At 45.8% G+C, this 22,761-nt stretch overlaps 1 protein-coding gene across 4 annotated transcripts in view; it reads right to left on the reverse strand.

Annotated features, from left to right (window-relative positions):
* Positions 1-22,761, reverse strand: part of LOC139052889 (leucine-rich repeat-containing protein 4B-like) — a 41,398-nt gene that overhangs the window by 14,513 nt on the left and 4,124 nt on the right. Inside the window, exons 1-2 of one of the 4 annotated variants that reach the window (XM_070530038.1) lie at positions 12,438-12,553; positions 1,471-1,635 (exon numbers count right to left, since the gene is read on the reverse strand). In XM_070530038.1, coding sequence (XP_070386139.1) covers positions 1,471-1,632 — 162 coding nt within the window. In that variant the 5' untranslated portion in view covers positions 1,633-1,635; positions 12,438-12,553. Of the gene's footprint in view, positions 1-1,470; positions 1,636-9,298; positions 9,458-9,511; positions 9,532-12,437; positions 12,554-22,761 lie in introns of those variants that run through there. The other 3 variants (XM_070530039.1, XM_070530036.1, XM_070530037.1) reach the window with 3 other exon arrangements.

Genomic DNA, 22,761 nt, shown 5'->3' on the forward strand with positions numbered 1-22,761 from the left:
CTACGGCTTCGTCACCTCCTGCATAGCATTACCTCTCTGCACGAGTGTATTTGGGCAGAGTGTGTTTTCCTTTCTTATCTACTCCCCTTATGCGAAGGGCAGCAAGCTGTAGAGAACTTCAGGTCAATATATTTCCGACCTATAATTTCTTTTTGCGTTAAATTGATGTTCCAGACTTCGAAAGCACACAAGAAATAATGACAAGCCTCGGTCGTCTTCTGTGAAGAATATATTATGATATAGATGACGACCGAGCGAGGCAGAACGAGCGCAAAAACGTCACGAAGCTGCGCTCCCACGTGACCACCTTCTGCATCATGACGTCGCGACACATCCTGCGAAACGAATCCGTAAGTGACTTGTAGAAAAACTCTTCTAGTAAAATATTTACGGTGCTTTTAAGCTTGTCAGCTGTTCTTCTAGGAATTCGAAGTCTAGGATCTTCATTTAACGCTAAATAATGAGAAGCCTCAATTTTCTTGTCAGCACTCCTCTAAACGAATTTCCCCTCTTGCTGGGCGCGCATCGTGAAACGTTACAACAATGGACAAAGCATTCACAGTTTCTTTTACGGCACGAATTGTCTTGCGCTGTACTTATCTCCATCTATGTGTTTACTCTGAATGGGAGCAACCGAGAAAGTGTATTCCACCGGGGGAATAAAAAATATGAAGAAGAAGTCGAACGTCATACAAGCAGATGCTCCCTCATAAAGGAGCTGTTAGCACTGTATTCCAGGAGAGCATCAGTGAAACAAGAAATGTCGGAGCCAACGTTGCGCCAAGCAGACTTCATCACACTTGACGAAGGTATACTCCTTGGTGCCACGTTGTCTCCAGCAACATTGTTTGTACCACTGTTCATTGTTTAAAAAATCCATCTTCTTTCTTGTTCCTGCAGGTTAATTCCTGCCTCGAGAAAGCGCCGTGCCGCCATGTTCCGAGTCCGAGTTGTGTTTCACACGGCGAAGGCCATCTCACAGGTTCTTAAAAAAGTCCACACGGCTATCGTTCTCAAAAGTTGTGGCGTATGAATCATCTGCGGCCAGAGATTAGACTTCGAATTTGAATGCTACATTTTATACAGTTGCTTCTTGATAGATAGATAGATAGATAGATAGATAGATAGATAGATAGATAGATAGATAGATAGATAGATAGATAGATAGATAGATAGATAGATAGATAGATAGATAGATAGATAGATAGATAGATAGATAGATAGATAGATAGATAGATAGATAGATAGATAGATAGATAGATAGATAGATAGATAGATAGATAGATAGATAGATAGATAGATAGATTCACTGGGTACGTTGAATAATTGTTTGTTTGTTTGTTTGTTTGTTTGCTTGCTTGCTTGCTTGTTTGTTTGTTTGTTTGTTTGTTTGTCGGAGAGACACAAGTGAGATGCGGCGCGAACTAAGAAAACGCAAGAATCAAGAAAACGCACGTCTGGGGCACGCACCCGTTCCACCTGTCGCGTGGAGATGAGTCCGTCGCAGGTGAGCACGGTGAACGTGTTGGGTCCCGAGCACCGGCACGGCATGGTCACGCTGTCCGGGGGGCAGCAGCGAGAGAAGGCGTTGCACATGGCGTAGAACATGGCCGCCGTCAGCATGGGTGCCATCGCCTGCGCAAAAAGAGTTACGTGCACTTGCGTCTGATTCCTAGGATTCCACGGAGGAATACGAAAGAATGGTTATTGAAAGTTGCCTGAATATTAAAAACGAATCGCCTGTAACAGTGAAGCGCAATGACCTAAAACGAACGCTGCTGCATACAGGTTGCGTACACTATGAAAGAAGCACGTGGGCACATTATGTTGTTTTTTCTAGCATGAAGTGTGCGCGCTCTTGTCAGCAAGGTGTGACGAAAGTGCCTGAAATTCTAAGACCTTAGGTATATTTGAGCAAGAGAAGACTAAGATGAACGGAAGAAGGTTTGGGAGAGAAATAAAACAAGAATAAAAAAAATAAAACTGGCGATAACCGGTGGCCTAGTACAAGCAACAGCGACGGTTGCCCCCTCTGAGTAACAGAAACAGATCTCGAAGGCCATGCGTTTGTGGGCTGCATGCGCCGGATATAATTGTGGAGCCAAAAGCACGTCACTCCCGCCACCTTTTGAACACAATTTATAGAGTATAACATGTTCATGGACCAAGGAGAAAAATCAAGGGCAAGGGGAAGGAATGTCAGACGATTACGATACTCCCTAATGCGAAATTTGAGCGCAGTTGCATACCTGTTTTCATTTGGCGATATAATGATGCAAACAATTTCAGATTGAAATCACCGCACCGACTAGCAGTGGGTCAGTGCCGTCAGCACCTTCGCAGATGGAGGGGCAGAATGGGAACGCTGGCATGGTGAGCGGCATCGAAGCCAGCTGTGGAAAAAGACGAGCACGAACGCGCGAGCAGTGGCATGTGCGAATTCGCGCGGTTACGCCAGGGGGCGCAGACACCCAATCCCAGGAATGGGCTCATGAGAGTGGCTTGTTGGGCTAGTTGGTACATGGTTATGCTAGGAGAATGCCAGCAAACTTTAGAGTAGGAAAAAATCGAGAGCATGCCACTTTCCTGTCTCTTTGCCTATGTCTTCCTCTCAATTTTTTCCTACTCTAAAGTTTGCTGGCATTCTCCTAGCATAACCAGGAATGGGCGCCTAAAAGCTGCGCTCTGAAAAGACAGTGGCTAGGCAGCCTTTAGTCAACGACTGTGCTTAAGTCTTAAGGCTAGGTCACGTGCCACTACACGTGACCTAGCCGATCCAGTCATAGAACTGAACGAGGGTTCACGTAAGCGGAGAGAAATAATCAGGATTCATCAAATTAGCCTCGATGTCGCCTTTGCTCGACGCTATGCGCATCTCGTCGACCGTGAAAACAGCCCTAACTGTCAATATCATTACGTGCCTAAGACGTTGTAGCATATACATTGCGACTGCCCTGCTTACTAGCGGGAGCGACAGACGCTGACATCGGTTTTGGCAAGCGTAGGAAGGCAAACGTTACGACAATTTATTGTCCTCGGCCCTTGGCATGACCGCACGGCAGCAAGATGAGCTGCGAGTTCTGCTGTAGTCTGTGCGCAGAACACTCGACTATAGACTCTACAGACTTTCTAAATATCGGTTGTGTAGTGTTATTATTGTATGCAAGCATCCCTTTCTCCTGTAGTCATCATCATCATCTTTCGTCCCTCTTTGTTCCCATTTCCTCCTTTCCCTGTGCAGAGTAGCACACCAGACCATAACAGCACAGTCAGCACCTCCTAGATAGCAGGCCTGTGCACTCTGCTTTATAACATGATGCTACTTTGATCGATATTTCCACTGCCAAGCCCAGCGTGACGAGTGAGGTGACGTCAAAATCACCACGGCTTACTAGGGAGCGTCCCCGTTAGATTATATGGCAGCAGGGCAAGGTAGCATGACGTCACGGATCGAAGTGTGCCGGCCTTGTGCTATCTATAGGAGGCAGCTGACTCAGTCCAACCCCTCTCTCTGCCTTTCCTATAATAAACTCTGTCGCTCTCTTTACATAAGCAACGCTCAATTTTGGCATTCACTAGAACCCCACTGTGTACTCATATCGCCTAGTGCCCCTGCAAATGGGCTATTTCTTTACAACCTGTGTTTTTGTTTCTGAAGCTTCGAGAGCGATGTTACAATGAACTAGGACGTCACTAGCCACCGTGATGTTATAAGAAACCATGGTGTTAGACGGATATCGCACTGCTTAGAACATGACCGCTTAACGCTATACAAGGGGAAAGGAGAGCATAAGGAGAACAGAAGAACTTCAGTTTGGCCAAGTTGGCGTTTACTGCATATTATACTGACCGCAAATAAAGACGGGGACAACGGAATAGAACACACAACACCGCCCGTGTTGTGTTTGCGTGTTCTCTTCTGTTGTCTGTCTTTATTTGAGGTCAATATGATATGCAGCATATCAGCATATCTCCTGAGCTGTAGTCTCTTATAGCCCAATAGTTTCGAACTGTTCCAACCTGAAAAGGTGGTACCCTCGATACGTCTGTGATTAACATGTCGATCAATACGCCCGTAGTACTGTGATGATAAGTCTCACAGGTAAACACCGGCTGTCGCAGGCTTGTTCTGTGATGCTGCTTCCCCACCTTCGGGTGGTCGTACGTTCGTGCCCTCGCATCGTCGAGCGCCGTGGTCAAAGGATTTCTCCGAAAATCCTGACCGATCATTGCTGTCCCGGCAAAGTCCAATGCAGTGTCTGCAACGGCTATCTGACAGAAAAAAAGAAAAAGGAAAAAAAGAGGGGGGTGGGGGGATCGTCTACGTCAGCCCGTAGCTTCGCAGTGTAAAACTGCTGAGACGTCCACTTGTGTGAGAGAAGGGCGCCTGTGAAACGATCACAACATGGTGGCGATGGCGGCAGTATGAAGAATGTGACGTAGCGAAAATAGAATGACAGCAGCGCAACGATGACAACGGATGCACGAAGACGGCGTTGTGACGGCAGTGGAAGGACAGTGACGGAGGAGGTGACGATGGTGCGACGGCGACCGTGTGACGACGAAGAGAAACTGGTGTTAAAACGAGCCATGGTGCCACACGCAACCCGGATGTTAGAAGGAACGGGACAGCGATATCCCGATACTTATAAGTGCATGGCGCAGTACATTAGTTGCGTGCACAGACATACAGAATACGAACTCATATGCACAAAATCCCGGATAACGCTACAAATATCCTGCTCTAATCTTCATCAGCAGCAGCCTGTTTTGTGTCCACTGCAGGACAAAGGCCTCCTCTCCCTACGATCTCCAATTAACCCTGTCCTGCGCCAACCGATTCCAACAAGCGCCCGCGCATTTCCTAACTTCATCGCTCTACCTAGTCTTCTGCCGTCCTCGACTGCGCTTCCATTCTCTTGGTACCCATTCTGTAACCCTAATGGTCCAACGGTTATCTAACCGGCGCATTACATGACCTGCCCAGCTCCATTTCTTTCTCTTGATGTGATAAGAATACCGTCTACACCCGTTTGCTCTCTGATCCAAACCGCTCTCTTTCTGTCTCTTAACTTTATGCCTAGCAGTCTTCGTTCCATCGCTCTTTGTGGGGTCCTTAACTTGCTCTCACGCTTGTTTGTCAGTCTCCAAGTCTCTGCCCCATATGTCAGCACCGGTAAAATGCACTGATTGTACACCCTCATTTTCAATAAAAATGGTCAGCTTCCAGTCAGGAGCTGACAATGTCTGCCGTATGCGATCCAACTCATTTTCATTCTTCTATGAATTTCCTTCTCATGATCAGGGTTTCCTGTGATTAATTGACCTAGGTAAACGTACTCCTTCACCGACTCTAGAGGCTGACTGGCGATCTTTAACTATTTTATCCTCGCCCGGCTATTCATGATTATCTTCGTCTTGTGCATATTAATCTTCAACTCTACTCTTGCACTCTGTCTCTTAAAGTTCTCAATCATTTGTTGTAACTCGTCTGCAGTATTACTGAATAGAACAATGTCATCGGCAAATCGATGGTTGCTGAGATATTCGCCGTCGATCCTTTCTCCTAAGCCTTCCCAGCTTAATAGCTTAAATGCTTCTTCCAAGCACGCAGGAAATAGCAATGCAGAGATTGTGTATCCTTGTCTGACCCCTTCTGTATCTTCCTGCTTTTCTTGCGCAGAATTAAGGTACCTGTGGAATCTCTGTAGATATTTGCCAAGATATTTACGTAGGTGGTCTGTACTCGTTGATTACGTATTGCGTCTATGACTTTTGGTATCTCTACTGAATCAAATGCCTTTTTAGTAATCTATGAAAGTCATATAGAGAGGCTGGATATAATCTGCGGATTTCTCGATTACCTGATTGGGGTCATGGATATGATCCATCGTGGAGTATCCCTTCCTGAAGCCTGCCTGTTCCCTTCGTTGGCTAAAGTCCAGTGTTGCCCTTATTCTATTGCAAATTATTTTGGTGAATATTTTATATATTACTGGTCGTAAGCTAACGGGCCTATAATTTTTCAGTTATTTAACGTCTCGCTTTTTGTGAATTAGTATAGATAGCCGCCAGTTTGCATTCTTCTAATTTTCTGAGACCCTTGCAGTCAATAGAAACTTCGTATAGAGAGCCGACAGTTTTCCAAGCATTATGTCTCCTCCATCTTTTATTAAATCGACTGTTATTCTATCTTCTCATGCCGCTCTTCCCCGCTTCATGTCTTGCAAGGCCCTTCTGACCTCGTCGGTAGTTATAGGAGAATTTTTTTCATTATTGAAATGAATATTAGGAGAGGTTTGCGCCTCTATGGTGGCACGTACCGGCTACCCCTTGTCACTTGGCAAAGGAAACAAATTTTTGTAAGAAGGGAGAATAGTGACAAAATATGACACTCAGTAGAACACTGGATGAATAGAAAATATACAGTTCAACAGTACATGAATCGCAAAGTTTTGTGTATGAGTTCAGTACACGTACGCATATATAAAGTCAGATATTTTGAACAGCCAAAACAAAAACACATGTAATACACTGCAAGTACGGAACAGAATTATACATATTGCGTTAAATTTAGATCACCACATCAATCAATTTTGAACCCAGAACAACATTTATGTTACTCATTTAGCGTAATAGGATCATCTGAAACTTAATATTTTCCCACAATATTGTTGGCTCTTTTCTGAAGGCCCGCAGTTAGCCATGGACCAAGTATCTTTTCTACGGTGAATGGTCTTCTGTCTAATAACAACGAATTTGCTTGCAGTACCCTTCTTTGTGGATCGTATTTCGAGCACTCGAGGAGATGATGACCATCTTCGTCTGGATGGCCACAAGAACACTTTGGACTAGAAACACGTTGTATCCTGTACAAAAAGTGTCTCGTAAATGCAGTACCAAGACGCAGGCGGTGTACCAATGTTTCAAATTTTGTATTGTCTATTAGATTTTCCGGCATTGATAGATTTATACATGGGTCTATATAAAGTATAACTCCAAGTTCTTAGTTTGCTGACCAAACCAAGTAGTTTTGCTGAGGCGACAGGAAATCTATCTGTGGAGAAATTTGTGTATCCTGTTCATTACTGTTTCGAATAGAGGTATCCTGACTCGTCTGGATATTGTACAGGTCAGTATAGAATTCTTCCGCGTCTTTTACTATATATTTGAGATTGCTGATGATATCACCCTGCTTATCTTTCAGTGCATACATCTTGGTTTGTCCTATGCCAAGTTTCTTTCTCACTGATTTCAGGCTGCGTCCATTTTTTCACGGCTTCTACAGTCTTTCTCACGTTATAGTTTCGAATACCACTTATTTTTGCCTTGTTAATCAGTTTTGACAGTGCCGCGAATTCTATCTTATCACTTGAGTTGAACACTTTCATTCTTTGTCGTTTCTTTATTAGATACTTTGTTATTTGGGAGAGCTTGCCTACTGGTTGCTTTGGTGCCTTGCCTCCGACTTCACTTGCTGCCTCTGAAGCCAGCATAGTTGCGGTTCCATTCATTAGCTCTATGTCTTCATCATCTCCCTGTTCTAAGGCTGCATATTTGTTTGCAAGTACCAGCCTGAATTCGTCTGCTTTTACCCTTACTGCCTCTAGGCTGATCTGTTTCTTCTTGACCGATTTTGCCCTTTCTCTCTTCAAATTGACGTGTATCCTAGCCCTAACTAACCTATGATCACTGCACTTTACCCTACCTATCACTACTACATCTTGCACTATGCTGGGATCAGCAGAAACTACGAAGTCAATTTCATTTCTTGTTTCACTATTACGGCTTTTCCAGGTCCATTTTCTGTTGGTGCGCTAGAATCGACGCCGTAGTTGCCAATTGCTTGTTCACCAGCCTGCCTTTTCCCCACTTTTGCATTGAAGTCGCCCATTACTGCCGTATACTGAGTTTGCACTTTTCTCATCACTAATTTAATATCTTCATAAAACGGATGTACTTCCTTATCACCGTGACTGGATGTTCGAGCGTAGCTTGTACTACCTTTAATTTATAGCTCTTATTAAGTTTGATTACGACTACAGCTGCCCTCTCATTAATGCTGTAGAATTCGTCAATGTTGCCCGCTATGTCCTTATGGATTAGGAATCCTAACCCGTATTGCTTATCTAGGAGGCCTCTATAGCAGAGGACATGTCCGTTATTCAGCAATGTATAAGCCTCACCAGTTCTTCTTATCTCACTGAGGCCGATGATATCCCAAACAACGTCTGATAGTTTCTCAAGGAGTCCTGCTATGCTAGCCTCACTCGGGAGGGTTCGGGTGTTAAATGTTGCAAGGGTCAGTTTCCATTCGCAGCCTGTCCGGACCCAGAGATTCTTAGCACCCTCTGCCGCGTTACAGGTCTGACCGCCGCCTTGGTCAGGTGCTCCGCAGCTGCTGGAGGTTGAGGGCCAATGGGTAATTGAGTGAGTCATTTGGGCGGGGGGAGTTGCCGAATACTGCACCAGGGAGGCCAATTCTTGTTCTGGTGAGGCTGCATATGAGTGTCTTGTTGAAGTTTAGTGGGCCTTACTAATTTGGTTGTACGTGGATTAGCATAGCCCCACTCGCTCTCGGCATCTTTTGCCGGTGACAGGCGTCGCTCCAAGCCTGCAGATGTTGGGCACTGGAGGAGGTGGATTTCAAGCTCACTATCGTCAAAAAAAGAAAACCTCTATAGAGGGATTCCAGCTTCCAACTATGGCAACCAAGCATTCGACATAGCTTAGTCAGATAATGTCAGACCGTGCGGGAGGGTCCGAACACCTTTTATCTAAGGTAACATTGTGATAACAAAAGCGTGATAACTTCGAAATTTTCCATCAAGTTCACTGGCTAAGTAGGATGGTGAATGCTTGCAGGCTTGAGAAAAAAAGAACACTACCTAATGTACTCACCATATAGAAAAAAACTACGTGAATTAACTGCAGCTGGTTTCACTGCAAGCATTCTTCCGCGTTCTCGAAATTTACGCGGATTCTGAAAGCCAGCAGTAACGTTTAAGAAAGGGACGATCACAGGTAAGACTCAGGTATTCACGAAGGATTTATTATGCTAGCATTTTTTCATACGAGGAAGTGTCGGCCAATCGCGTTGGTGGACATATCGAAGGCGGCCGCTCAGTGGCAAACAACCCTTTGTGAATTTGTTCCCTGCTGTTCTTAGGTCCTTTTCGTTTCAGCCACGTCTTCCTAAACGAGCATTACAATCATCCCTATTCGCACCTCGAGTGGAACTATAGTAAAAAGATTTTTTTCGCTTTTTTCGCGCGCTTAATAAGGAAACGACACAAACCTTAACTTGGTACCAGCGACGCAGATGAGACGCCATATCAACGCGACTGTCGCAGGAAGCACGTCGCGACGTACACAGGCGAGGCCACAACGCCTAAAATGGACGCATCTCGAAGGCACGCGCGAGATAACCCGATGAGCGCTACAGAGACGAGTGTGAATGTGTTCACGCGTCAGACGAACCCCCCGTCGAGAACAAACATCCACTACTCACTCTCCCGAAACCGAAGGCGAGTACATAATCCCCGCGAACTGCGCGGCCGACGACGCCTCGGTGGCGACGGTGACGAGGAGACTTTTCGAGAGCCGCCGAACGATCGCGCGAGCCAAGGTTAAAGCAGGGGCGGCGGCGGCGGACGAGGCTGGCTACAGAGCCCCGGTGGCTGGGCCACCACAGCTTCCTCGTCGATTCAGCCGCGCACAGTGCGGGGCAACACGCACAAACACACATGCCGTAGACGGCGACGCTGAACAAACACGGAGTCGTGCGAGGCTCGGGGATCCCAGCGACTCCAACGCGGGGACCAGCTGGAAAGCAGACGACGCGCGGGCCCCACAGCGAAGCAGAAGGCATACAGGAACGTCACTTTGTTGTGTGATGTTGCTGCTGTTCGCATTGTAGTTTTGAGATCTTTGTATAAAATGTTGTGGTGGTGTCATTGTGTCGTCTTTGTGTGTGCGTAAATTAGTTCGTCCGGCCTTCCTCCTATAAAACTATGCGCAAAAGTATACAGAACCAGAAATATAACTTTACCACACGTTCAACAGATACTAAGCTGGCACGGCATTTCGCGCGACAACATACTGTACTACCGCGTCAATAAAGAAATATAAGAAAACACTTGCACAACGTATACTCGAAGAAACAAGACGGTATATGTATTTTAATTTAATTTCAAATCACTTTACGGCGTTTGAAATCCCAATGCAACCAACTGGTTATGAGAAACGGCCTAACTTCAACGGGGAAACCTGCGGATTAGCTTAGATTGGTACTGTGTGCCCCATGTCGCGGTACGTGAGCGTCTTCGCGCTTCACTCGTATTGGAATGCGGTTGCTGTAGCTGGAAATTGCTACCACGACCGAGAAGAATGCGTTTTTCTTCAATCGCATATTGATCGAATGGAAGCTTTAGTGCCTCTGATTGGCAGCAGTTACTATCTTCGGACCCCTGAAGTGAGCGAAAAAAGAAACGCGCAAAGAAGTGTCCGACGACGTGTTTGCACAAATACGTGCGCGCGCAGAAGAGTATGCCAACACAGCGTGAGCTGCACGGGGGGTTGTGTTCCGCAGGCAAATACCAAGTGACACGGCGTCGTTCCACTAGCAATGCACGCGAGGACGTAATTTTACAGGCGAAGAGTCATCACGAGCGCAATTGCATATGAACTCACTAATGCCATCATGATAACGTACGTTCACGAACAAAGTCATATAGTACGTGTTTTTTAAATTTATTTTTTACCCGAATCGCGCAAATCACCGTACGTAACCTAATACACTATAACACGTAATACAATTATGCATATAGCATACGGCTAGAACGGAGCCATTGTACCATAGGGGAGGATAAACCTGCCGGTAGAGTAGCATGTCGTGTCGGGGGTACTTCAGCGCTACTGAGGAGTTAGCTAAAGATCGGGGTCTATATTCACCTTTAGGTCTCACGCTGAAATAGTTACGAAGAGCTTTGTCAGTTGAGCCCCATAGAATAACAAAAGAGAGAGAGAGAGAGAGAGAGAGAGGCTCTTCATTAGAAAAACGGATTTTTGCCGGCGCGTGTGCAATCACTGGTACGCTAAATGGTATGGGGTTGGGGAATCGTATTTAAAGATTTCAGAAGAGAGTGAACAAAATTTATAAAAAAGAATAAAAATAAGTATGAAATGCGCAGAGGCGCCTGATACTAATATTGACAGGTGAAAGGACGGGTATAGTTAGCCTTTTCTATATGAAATGTTTAATCTCTACGAGAAACTATCGAATAATTAAGGCATGCCGTACCATGTCATGATTCGAATGATAAAATACTTGCTAGCATAAATGTATTAAGTCGTTCAGCGGACGAATCTTTCGAAAATGCAAACTTGTATACAATGAAACTTGGGACACGCTCGTTCACAGCGGGCGCTTCGGATGCTTACCCATCCTTATTTCTTTTTCTCTACGTGTGATTCAGGTCTGGCGACAGTTTCATGCGTGCCACGCAAATTCATGAGCTGCTAACCGAGCTGGTAGTGGCGGTTTAACCTTTGAGGCGTGGAAAAGAAGTCGTTCACCGAAACGAGTCAGTAAAATATACCTGCGCGAAAGCATAATTGAAGACTAGACACCTTGTCCGGCCCATATTCACAAAAATGCTGTTACGCTAGAATCGTTATAACGAGAAAACGTCCGCCAATCCTAATCCTAATCGAAGGCGGCCGGCCAATGGCAAGGGAGCACTTCCGAAAGAAAAGCGAAAAAAAAACTCAGTGCCCTTCCACTCTGTGAAGAAGGATTACCAGCCAAACTCTGTATGTGGGCCCCTTAGTGGCGAACTGCACCCCCGCCGCGGGTCGGCCCGGCATTGCACTATCTGCGGAACCGGCCCACGTGTGGGGAGTTTTTTGCTTACCACGCCAACGACACGAAAATTTCCGTGGACGGCAGAGGTCAGCTTCGCTGTAAAAAAAAAGTAAAAAAAAAACTCTGAAGAGAGGTTGGTTTGCGGATTGCCTCAGCAGGACAGCGTTACGTCACGTGAGCAAGAAAGCTGCGGGGCTTTCTAGTGTTTTTCTAGGTACATGCTCGGGCAAGCTAAGGGCGAGCGTTCTATACCCGACATTGTAATCAATGAAGGGACATCAGACATCCACCCGTTCGTAGCAATTGCTACAAAGGAAACCCGTACGGGTTCCTCGAAAGATAAGCCTCAGAGTTGAAGAAAAATTCGTCCTGGTCTGGGGTGTCCCGAACCAGGACGAATTTTTCTTCAACTATGAGGCTTTTCTTTCGAGGAACCCGTAAGGGTTTCCTTTGTAGCAATTGCTACGAACGGGTGGATGTCTGCTGTCCCTTCATTAATTACTTTTCTCCACCTTGCGGGTCTCCGCAAAACTACTACGTCTGACATTGTAAGAAATGCAGGTCTACGTACCGAAAGTCGCGCCGTAAACACGCCGTCAGATTATCCTTCCAGAAGGTAGCCTAAATGTAGAGCACGGTTACGCCAGGGATAATAACTCCGCTACGTGGTGTGAGAGCTGCGCGTCCGCACCGTGCTCCACTGAGTCGGTCAACGCGGCCACTGCCGCTGGACTGCAGGGCGCCTCTTCGCGCGGACCATGCACGTCGTCTATGTGCGCGTGCGACTGTTTAACCCTGAATAGCGAGAGAGAAAAAAATTGAGAGCGTTCGCGTTTGTCGCGTCCGCGACCGTTTGCAAGGTTGTTCGAATTCAGCGGCGGTTCTTTTAGTTTTTCACGCTTATTCTGCATGCGCCCTGTTCGCGCTTTTGTACGACTCGACACGGTACGCTGCTATTTCCAGATCCGGACGGTTGTGTATGCTATACGCGATCCTTTTCATATATACACTTTTTTTCCGCCATTTCTACGCTCGGACGTGACCCGGCGTATTCACGGGTTTCGGAAGTGAGAACGTCGCGTGCCCTCAAAGTGGCGCAAACGGTGCCCAGAGACATTCGAACTGAACAAAAAAAAAGTAAAAGAAAGCGTCACCAGCCACAATATTGACGACAAAAATGCGGAGCTATCGAACGAAACAAACGTACGGAGAGGCGAACATCCGTCGAATTCGGAACCGATCGCTCATTTCGAAGCCCCGGCCAAATAAAAACACAAAGCGCACCACTCCGGACTTTCCGCGAATAGCACGCCATCGAGATGGACGACAACGGAACCCTTTTATAAAGGCCTATTAAGCGGACTTTACTCGAGAATTGCGTGCTGTTACAACAAAGAAAGGAAAAAGAATAAATGAAAAGAACGTTCTATCTGCGGTGTCTATTTCCCGCAGTGAGCATACCGTTCGAGCGTATAATGCCGCGTCGACGGGCATCATTGTGTCCGTCGCGAATGTGGGCCGTTCCGAATGCGCTTCATTGTGCACGGAGAAAGCTCGGCCGACTATCACTGCGCATAATTTGAAAGACTCTAAACACGGGCGACGAACTCTCTTCCATGGGGCCGTTCCGGTGCTCCCATGTGCCGACGACCTTCCGTCTGTCCACGACGTTCAGCTTGCTCCATGAAACCGACAGAGGCGGATTCTTGGCCCGATTGCCTATCTACCGTCGGCATATATTCAAACGCGTGTACTGTTGGAAGACGACTGCAACGCGTCCAATTTAGTTTCCAAGATCGCCTCCATATAAAAGGAACATTCGGGTCTACACCGAGCTTGGAAACCAGCTGGAGATGGCTCGCACATCGCAGTTCCATGTAATTGCGTGCTGCCGATGTTCTGACAACTTTTATCCTGTTCGTGTTTCAGCCTATGCTGATGGAAAGCTCACCAGCAAGTTTGTTACGTAAATTCTGCTTTGCAAGTCACACCCTGATTTGGCTTTCTATACATAGAGATATATACTTTTTTTCTTATACTACATTCTAAGTCGACAGCACCACCAATACGCGTCTCGCGTTAAGAACGTGCTTTTGATTTTCCCGCAGGCCGCACGCATAAACCAGATAAGCATTTACAGTGTACGATTACGCCTACGCTGTGCAGCTACGATGTGCTTTGTGTGGTATTGTCATTTCAGAGTTGTGTGATTATTCAAAATTCTTAGTACAAATGCAATTGTCCTTACTGTTTGATAAGTATTACTATTACTCAATAAAGGAACGACCAAAGGGTGTCACATCCGCAACTTCACTGCAGATTTTACAGCATGACATCTTGTGTCCGTCTTTCGTTTGTCCTGGCAGTGTTATTTACTCTCGTTGGTTGCCCTTCGTCGAGCCTACATCACAGCACTTATTTCACCTGTCCTACCATGCTCACTTGATTTTATTGGCTGACTTCGTTTGATGTGTGATATGAAAAAATACGTTCATCATAAATCGGGCTGTCATTTTTTAATGTCTTCTGCTCGGTCAAAGGATGAGTCGAAACCTAGATAAGACTACTTCTCTTGCAGCGCGAACTAAGTCACCACGTTGGGCGGCATGAGGGTTCTTCGGACTCCAATCTGGCGGTCTTTAGGGACGTTCTCCTCACTTTAATGAGATCGTCAAGCATTATCAGTTGGCCAGGAGGGTCTTCCCCCGGCCACATGAGAAGCTCGCTAGAGCACAGGCATCTGCTTTCCGCATGCTTCATACCAGGTCATACCCTGGTCCTTATTCCCACAGCCAGTTCATCGAAGGCCTTGATTCAACATGCCCAGATTGTGGCGCCGCTTGTAAGTTAGATAACATGCTCTGGTAGTGCCCCTCATTACAGGGTCATCAGTGCACAACCGAAGAGCAATGGAGCTCCATGCTCAGGAGCTCAGACCTTCTACATCAAATCCGGGCCGTCCAGAGGGCTCGCGACGCGGCGATGAAACTAGGCCTACCCGTTCCGACGTGGGAGTGGCCCCCGCTGCTCTACCGCCATGAGCGGTAGAGTACCTCAGGAACTAAATAAAGTTCTCCGTCTGTCTGTCCTGCAGCTTTTTACTTTAGCTTGTTTACTTCCTGCACTCAAGTACATTTGATTCTGAATTTGAATAATCATGGCATCGACATGACCACTTCGGCATTCTTGCATTATGTTTGCGACAGCTAACCAGCTCAAGCCTCTGGAGTCGATGTGGCTGCGCTCTTTACCACGTGGTTTAGAAGAGTGGTATTTGCGAACTTACTTTATTACCTTATTTCTGGGATTTTTCGGAAAGCTAGGGGCGTAGCATTTCTGCCTGTAAGACTCACTTCCTCACGGTGGTTCACATGCATACGTAGCCAGCCTCATTGTCATATTGAATATGGCGATGTCGCTTGAGACCTACACACAACTACGGATGCAGATAAGCTATAAAGGACACAGAAAAGAGCACTTATGTTAATTTATTATGTCTGTACGGTAGAGAAGTATCACTATCTGATCTCCGTTAACGTCGGGTCTCCCAGCACTGGGGGAACGCCGTCTCATGGTGCTTTACACTATAGTAAACGGTCAAACTAACATATGTTTTAGTAACTAACAGTTTAACATGTCTAGAAATGCTCATGCAAGACACGAATATGCCCTTATTGTACCGCAGGCTATATATAGGAAATGTTTACCGGTTTTAATTTTGTTTGCCCACAAGTATGAAAGAGTGGAACGTGCTTTCAAAACAAATCACGATCAAGCACTCGGTCGACTGCTTCCTATCCGCTGTTGCTTGTCAATTACGAGCGAAGCGTGTGGTTTCTTTCACAGCCGTTGTAATCTAAGCGCTCTTTTTTTCAAGTCATGTACTAGTGATCACACCTTGTTACGTAACCTTCTTGCCTGTTTTATTGCATTCGTGTCATTAATAACCGGCGCTATCGTTCTGGGGAGTTGCGTTTATCTGGTAAATAAGCAGAATTTTTAGCTATGTGTGAATTTTCTTTAGACAATATTTGGCTTTGTGAAAGTATCTTGCAGTCCTCTTAAATAAATACATGAATAAATAAATAAATAAATAAATAAATAAATAAATAAATAAATAAATAAACGCTCTCCTGCCCCAAGCGTAAATAATTGATCCAGCTATATGCAAATGTAATATAGCGTACATTTCTACTATGTCAACATACGTGTCCTTCATGAGTATAGCCTTGAATTCACGGCTCTTCTTTCTTGATGCGCTAGTCTTAGTCTCACATAAAAGGATGTTTTACTAGTGTTGTTATTTTTGTGTACAACACTACCCCCATGAAACGGACGTGGTAGTTCGCTCGTGTGGCCTTGGTTATCGGACTAGATTGACGTGTTCGGAAAACAGTACACATCATATGGTGTCTGCTTTTATGTTACTGCCGGAAGTGTAGTAGACCGTGCGCTGTTGGGCGTGCTAATCGTGTCTTCAACTGAGCGGGCCTTTCACTAACTCGCGACACGTGCGCTTTGTGTGGGCTTCGAACTGGCGCTGATTGTAACCAAGGTCGCGCGCTATAGACATATCGCGTTTCGTTTCGTCTAATAGTGTATGCACACAAGCGTGGCAGTTTGGGCGAGTTGGTATGCCATGACGTTTTTGGGCTTGTAGCGCCACTCAGAAAGAGCAAAAACGAAGGTGGAAGGGGTAATGAAAGGGAACGAAGAACAGAGCAACGCTCGCTCTGTTCTCCGTTCCCTTTCATTACCCCTTCCACCTTCGTTTTTGCTCTTTCTGAGCGGCGCTACAAGCCCAAAAAAGTCACGTATGCACAAAGCTGGTCTATTTCGTCAGCAACTCGCGTGTGAAAGGAGTCCGTATTGCACCCGCCCGTATAGTTCTCCATTATGCGGCGGTAGCGTGGTTATATATAAGTGAGAATACCGCCCGTGGCCTGTGTGCACCTTAAACCAAGGCGGATGCTACGCCGATAAACGCGGGTTATTTCGCATGGTCGCTTTGTGTTAACGGCGCTTCGTAGCATGACCTTGGCGGGGAAGAAAAGCTTTAAAATGTGGTTGCCTTTTCAATCCGTCCGCAGATCACCTACTGCGCGAAGCAGTTAACTTGTTAGGCCTGTTTTATTCCCATAAAAAGGGGTAATTTTGGCGTAAAAAGGCGCTGTGGGCTATTCATTTTCACGAAATAAACTGGAAAATACATCGCAAGTCGCACAACATCGCCAAAGTACATGAAGCATACTATAAAACGACGTCGCAAAGAATATCCTCAAAGCATAAGCATCGTCAGAGAGAAAGGCAATTTAAGGTGTCACGAAAACTATAAACACAATAGAGAACGACAAAACGTCACGAGATAAATTGACCGTTTCAGGATGACATACATACATACATACATACATACATACATACATACATACATACATACATACATACATACATACATACATACATACATACATACATACATACATACATACATACATACATACATACATACATACATACATACATACATACATACATACATACATACATACATACATACATACATAGGCGGAGAGTTTTCATTCCTCCCCGCGGGGGAGGGGGCTAGGGCCCGGCTAGCTTTCCGAACCCCGTTTATTATATACATGTTTCTTGCACTTGCAGAAACTTTGTGCGACCTCGAAGAATTGCGCTCTGAAGTGACGGCGTCAGATGAGTATATACAAGACATCATGGCGTAGGAGACAGTTCAATTTCAGAGCAATGAGTCCTCTCGCTGGTGTAATCTTCTTTTGTAATATTGTCGCCATGCTTGGCTATCATTAATACTGCTTCGCCTCTCCGGCAATACTGCAGCCTTTCTCTCTTTCTCATTTTTTTGAGTCTCAGTATTAACGCTACGCGTGACTGCTGCTGATTCTGATTTCAGAGTGAATCCGGGTTGGCCTCATTTCGGTTACTGAGTAAATTATACAGGGTGCCTCAACTATCACGCACCAAGACTAAAAAAAAGCAGTTGCATTACTCGAAGAAAACCTAGTGCATATTGTTTCCGGCACGGTGCAGTAGCCGCCAGTATTTCTTTCGTTACAGATATTTGATTCGGTAATTGCAATGAATTATCTAACTCGAGAAGTATTGTCCTAATTGTCAAAGTGTCAATAAGGCCTTCGCAGGGACACTAAAATGACATCCAACAGCGGTGTTTTCAGTGAGGTACTAATTGCATACAATTTTTTTTCCGTCTGGCAAAGAAACCTCACAAAGTATGAAAAATACCACGTGACCGAGCCATCCGCCACCCGCATCATAATGTAGCGCCTTCAAGTAAACTGACCGAAAGCAACGGCACTGCCTGTCACAAACCCGAAAAGACAGCGCATATCTTGATAATAGTACGGAAGGAGCACCAACAGCAGGTTTCTCGGCTTCGCCGATATTTCTTCCTCTCATTTCTACGTCACAATTACTTTCCGCTTTCATTCCCTACCCCCTGTGCAGCGCGGTTGAGGTGTCCTCTGCTGAGAGACAGTTACTGCGCTGCACTTTACCCCAACCTTTCCTTCCCATCATCAAGAATCTCCTTCTCTCTCTCTCAAAGCCGACTGATTACATTGATAACAAAAGCCCCTTGATAACGCGGTTGAAGCGCCGGTCTGCCCACGCACGAAATTCGAAAAGCAATGTGATAGGCATGGAATGTTTCAAAATCCCGGCTTTGCTCACACCGCATCGAGAGAGTGCACGCGCGAGGCTATATTTTCCGCCAGAAACTTGCTTCGGACCAAAGCGAAATTAAAGTGACCGTTTTATTTTTCATGAATGTGTATACGTTATGCAAAAAAATAAAGCGAAATAAACACACCGCGAAGCCACCAACGCGTACAGAAAAAGGCAAAACTAAATAAGAAAGAAAGTAAATATACCACTTCTATAAATGAGCCAAATTGGCAATCAGGATGTCTACGCAAAAAAAAGAAGAAACATCAGATTTCAGTGTGCTCTTATTATCTATGAATTCGTAAGCTCCGCTGAACATCAGCCTAAAGGACGCGTTCGAATAGGTCTCCTTTTGCAGCTACACAGTACTGTGTCCGCTTTATCACATCTTCACTGGCTTTCTTGATGACCGACGCCGGAATTCTACGGCAGACATCCGTTATCCTTGCTTTGAGCTCATATGAAGTCCGCCTCTATCATGTACCTCGACCTTTGACATAACCCCAATGAAAGAAATCGAGTGGAGAGAGGTCAGGTGACCTAGCCGGCTAACTTACCGGCTTGTGCCTTCCAGTCTATTGTGCACAAAAAGTCGCATTCACCAAGTTTCTTGCTCGGGTGCTCCTGCGTGCTAGTGCTCCATTTCGCTGATACCACAGGAGTGGAAGACGTGACACCGGGACTTCGCTGAGAAACTCATCCACCACTCCCTCAAGGATTTCGTTCACGTAACGCTGTCCAGTCAGTGTATGATCGAAGAAGATGGGACTGATTATAGCACCAGCGTAAATTCCGCACCACAGATTGAACGACCACTGGTACTTGTGCCGATTGCGCTTTACTCAGGGTGGACTACAGTCACTTGAACACTGTGCAGTATGCAAATTTTCTAGGCGTTTCTTCGAAAATCGGCTTCATCTGTGCACATGATGCTGCTCAAGAAGTCCGCGGTGGCTCATCGGCTTTTGTGAGGACCCAATTTGAGACATCTAGACGATTATACAGGTCCGTATTGGTGCCAAGAAACGTGCTCTCGCCAAGAATAAAAGAAAAATAAAGAACAGACGTTTCGGGCCCCGCACGGGTCCCTTGATCAAGTGATAAAGACGATCACGCGATAAATGTATAAGCATGGGCGCGTGGTTACATATGCATGAGGTGGCGCATCGTGCGGGTGCATATCTCGGGAAGATTACCCCACGTCCTGTTTATCATGCGTCTAGTTGATTGGATGTAACATGATTCTAAAAGCACAATGTTTCCTCGCCAGATGAGTTTTCGTCGAACACTTCACTATACTGCTCCATGTCTTCCAAGCATTGGTGCTGGTTAAGGTGGCACGGGTGAAAGGCCGTCGTTTAGAATCCTCCAAACAGATGACTTGGAAATTAGTACCTGGGCTACTTCCCGCTCGCTAGCATGAGGGTTTGAGTGCATAAATGGTAGAACATCCGTGCGCAGGCTAGGTCTCAAAGATGTAGTCCTCCGTCGCTCTTTTTTGATGCTTCCGGTTTGTCTCAGGTTTTCATAATTTCTGATGATAGTCGATGCGTTTGGTCTGCCACCACACTTCCATAACTGTTATATATTTGTGGCCGTCCTCTTTTTGCCATTTGCAGCGCCCAAGGCAAGGATCATTTTTGCGTTCTGTTCATTAGACAAAGACATGGCAACTTGGACTAAACAAAACGCACCCTTGAACTTTCAGCTGACGTTGTCAATTCGCTTTTGTGGCGATAGGTTTTGTGCCGAAAAATGAAAAATACCATCCGTCCACTTTATCTACACTAAGACAAAAGCTATCGAAGCTTGTTTCCAACACCAAACGATACGTGTTCATTCGACCGGGCTGCGGCAGGTAAGGCACTAGCTCGATGGCGATGTATTTCTTTATTTCCTTTATTTCGTCCTGGCTAACTCAGAGGGAGCATGCACGAGGCCACTGCTTTATGATACGGGTGGGAGCGTAGTCGGGTGGTATTTTTCATATTTCGCAGGGTTTATTTATCAATCGTAAAAAATTAGTACGCAATTATTTCGTCGCTGAAACTACCACAGTTAGATGTCCCTTGTCTGTGCCTACAAATACCTCCTTGACACTTTGATAATTACGATAGTAAGTCTCGAGTTAAATAACTATATACAATGACCTAATCAAATATCAGTTCCGAAAAAAATTACTAGCAGCTACTCCACTGTACTGGAAACAATGTGCACTAGATCTTCTTCGAGCAAGGCATTTCTCTTTCTTTAAAATCTTGGTGAATTATAGTTCTTTGGGACACCCTATATGTATTTATGACCTTTGCATACAAGTGACCATGTTTCCATCCCTAACAAATGTACATTATTAGAAGAGCTTCTTTTTCTTTTCTTGCTTTCGCGAGTCGTTAGCATTTCATTGGCATGTTCTTTAGCACATCCTATATATTGTGAGCATTATATCACTCTTTCATCTGCTTCGTATGTATATATTCATCGTCATGGCCAGCGTCATTGGCTTCAGTGCGCGACCTGCGAAATAAACCGTCGAGGCTTAATAGCTGTCTCGTAAGTGGTGGAGGTTGCTCTCGATCCCTTGGTCCTCTACGCCTTCGAGTTTCCCTGGAGCTTCGTTCAGGTCGCCGCTTGCCCCGCCTTTCCTCCAGGATGCCCCGAGAAGATCCTCCAGGAGCCTCCCGCGCCACCGTCTCTGCCCCACCAGCCGTTCCTTCATGGACCGTCAGCACGTGGCAGCGCGATCCCACCATGTTCGCTGGCCTTCGTAGTGACGACGTTGACGACTGGCTGGACAATTGCGACCGCGTGAGTGAGTCTAACCGGTGGGATGATATGCACAAGCTTCGCAACGTCATATTCTACCTCACTGACGTTGCCAGTACTTGGTTTCTCAACCACGGGAGCACCTTGCCTGACTGGGCGGCATTCAAACACCAGCTTCGGCAGACTTTTGGCGCTCCCAACGTCCGCTCTGAGGTCGCCAAGAAAAGGCTTGACGGACGCACGCAACTTCCAGGGGAAACAAACACCTCTTATATCGAGGACGCCCTCGCCCTTTGCCACCGTGTTGACGCCACCATGACGGAATCTGATCGTGTTCGTCATATCCTAAAGGGCATTGCCCCCGTCGCGTTCAACGCTTTTTTCCCCTTTTCTTTCTTTCTTTGACGAGTCGTTAGCATTCCTTACTGGAAAGAGAAGCAATAATGCGGCACATATCATTGGTGTGCATTTCACACGTCGTTGACAAAAAAACTCTGACTAAGGGGTCATTGAAGGCTGCAGCTTTATTTAAGGGTCAAAAAAGTACGCAATGCAATTTGAAGTGAGGCGAACATTCAGCAACATATACATTCGCTAGTTAGAAGGAGAAACAGCGCGGAAGACGAAGAGAAGGAAAGAACGACAACTCATTCTCTACGCGTAAGCTATCCATATCATTAGAAACAATTGTTACTTGGCTACTGCCTTCTATTTTTAAAAAAATAGAATAAAAGTCGTCGTCCATATACGTTTAAATATTATTGTGTGCATGGTGTTTACAGTGGAATTTTTTTTTTAATTTGAAGTGTGAAAATACGGATGAGGTAGCCGCCGCTGGTAGTGCTTCTATTGTGCTTGTCCTCTAATAGTCAGGATTTGCAGAAATAAAACGAAAGTGCGAATCAAAAGTCTTGTACGTTCGCGCCAGCAATGATGCAGTAAGCTTTTAGCCACAATAAAGCTGAACCGAATAGGTAGAGGCAACTCAAAAGAAACCTAAAATAAATGGGGGGTGGGGGTGGACAAAACTCAGGTAACTACATTTTTTTTGGGGGGGGGGGGAGGAGGAGTGGTCTCCGGCATCGCCGGGGGTGGGGGGGGGGGGCTCTATTTCACCACTCCAGGAAAACTTCTGAAGGGGCTCGGGCCCCGGAGCGCCGCCTAGCCCCCACGCCCCGTAGTCGGCGCCTATGGATCATTGTGAGAGGAACACCGAGAACTAGAGCTGTACTGAAAGCCACCCTGATCAGTGTCTGCAGAGTCCTTCACCGATTAATTTTGGTGACCCCGAAAATTTTGAAATCTCGTTCAATTCATCAACTCTATGTTTTATAGTGTCTCCGTATCTCTTTGAGATTTATCATGAGAGCGGTTTAAATTGTGCTATTTGAGTGTAGCGGGAGAAAGCCACAGCT

This window comes from Dermacentor albipictus, unplaced genomic scaffold (assembly GCF_038994185.2).
Source record: "Dermacentor albipictus isolate Rhodes 1998 colony unplaced genomic scaffold, USDA_Dalb.pri_finalv2 scaffold_42, whole genome shotgun sequence".
Taxonomy (NCBI): Eukaryota; Metazoa; Arthropoda; class Arachnida; order Ixodida; family Ixodidae; genus Dermacentor; species Dermacentor albipictus.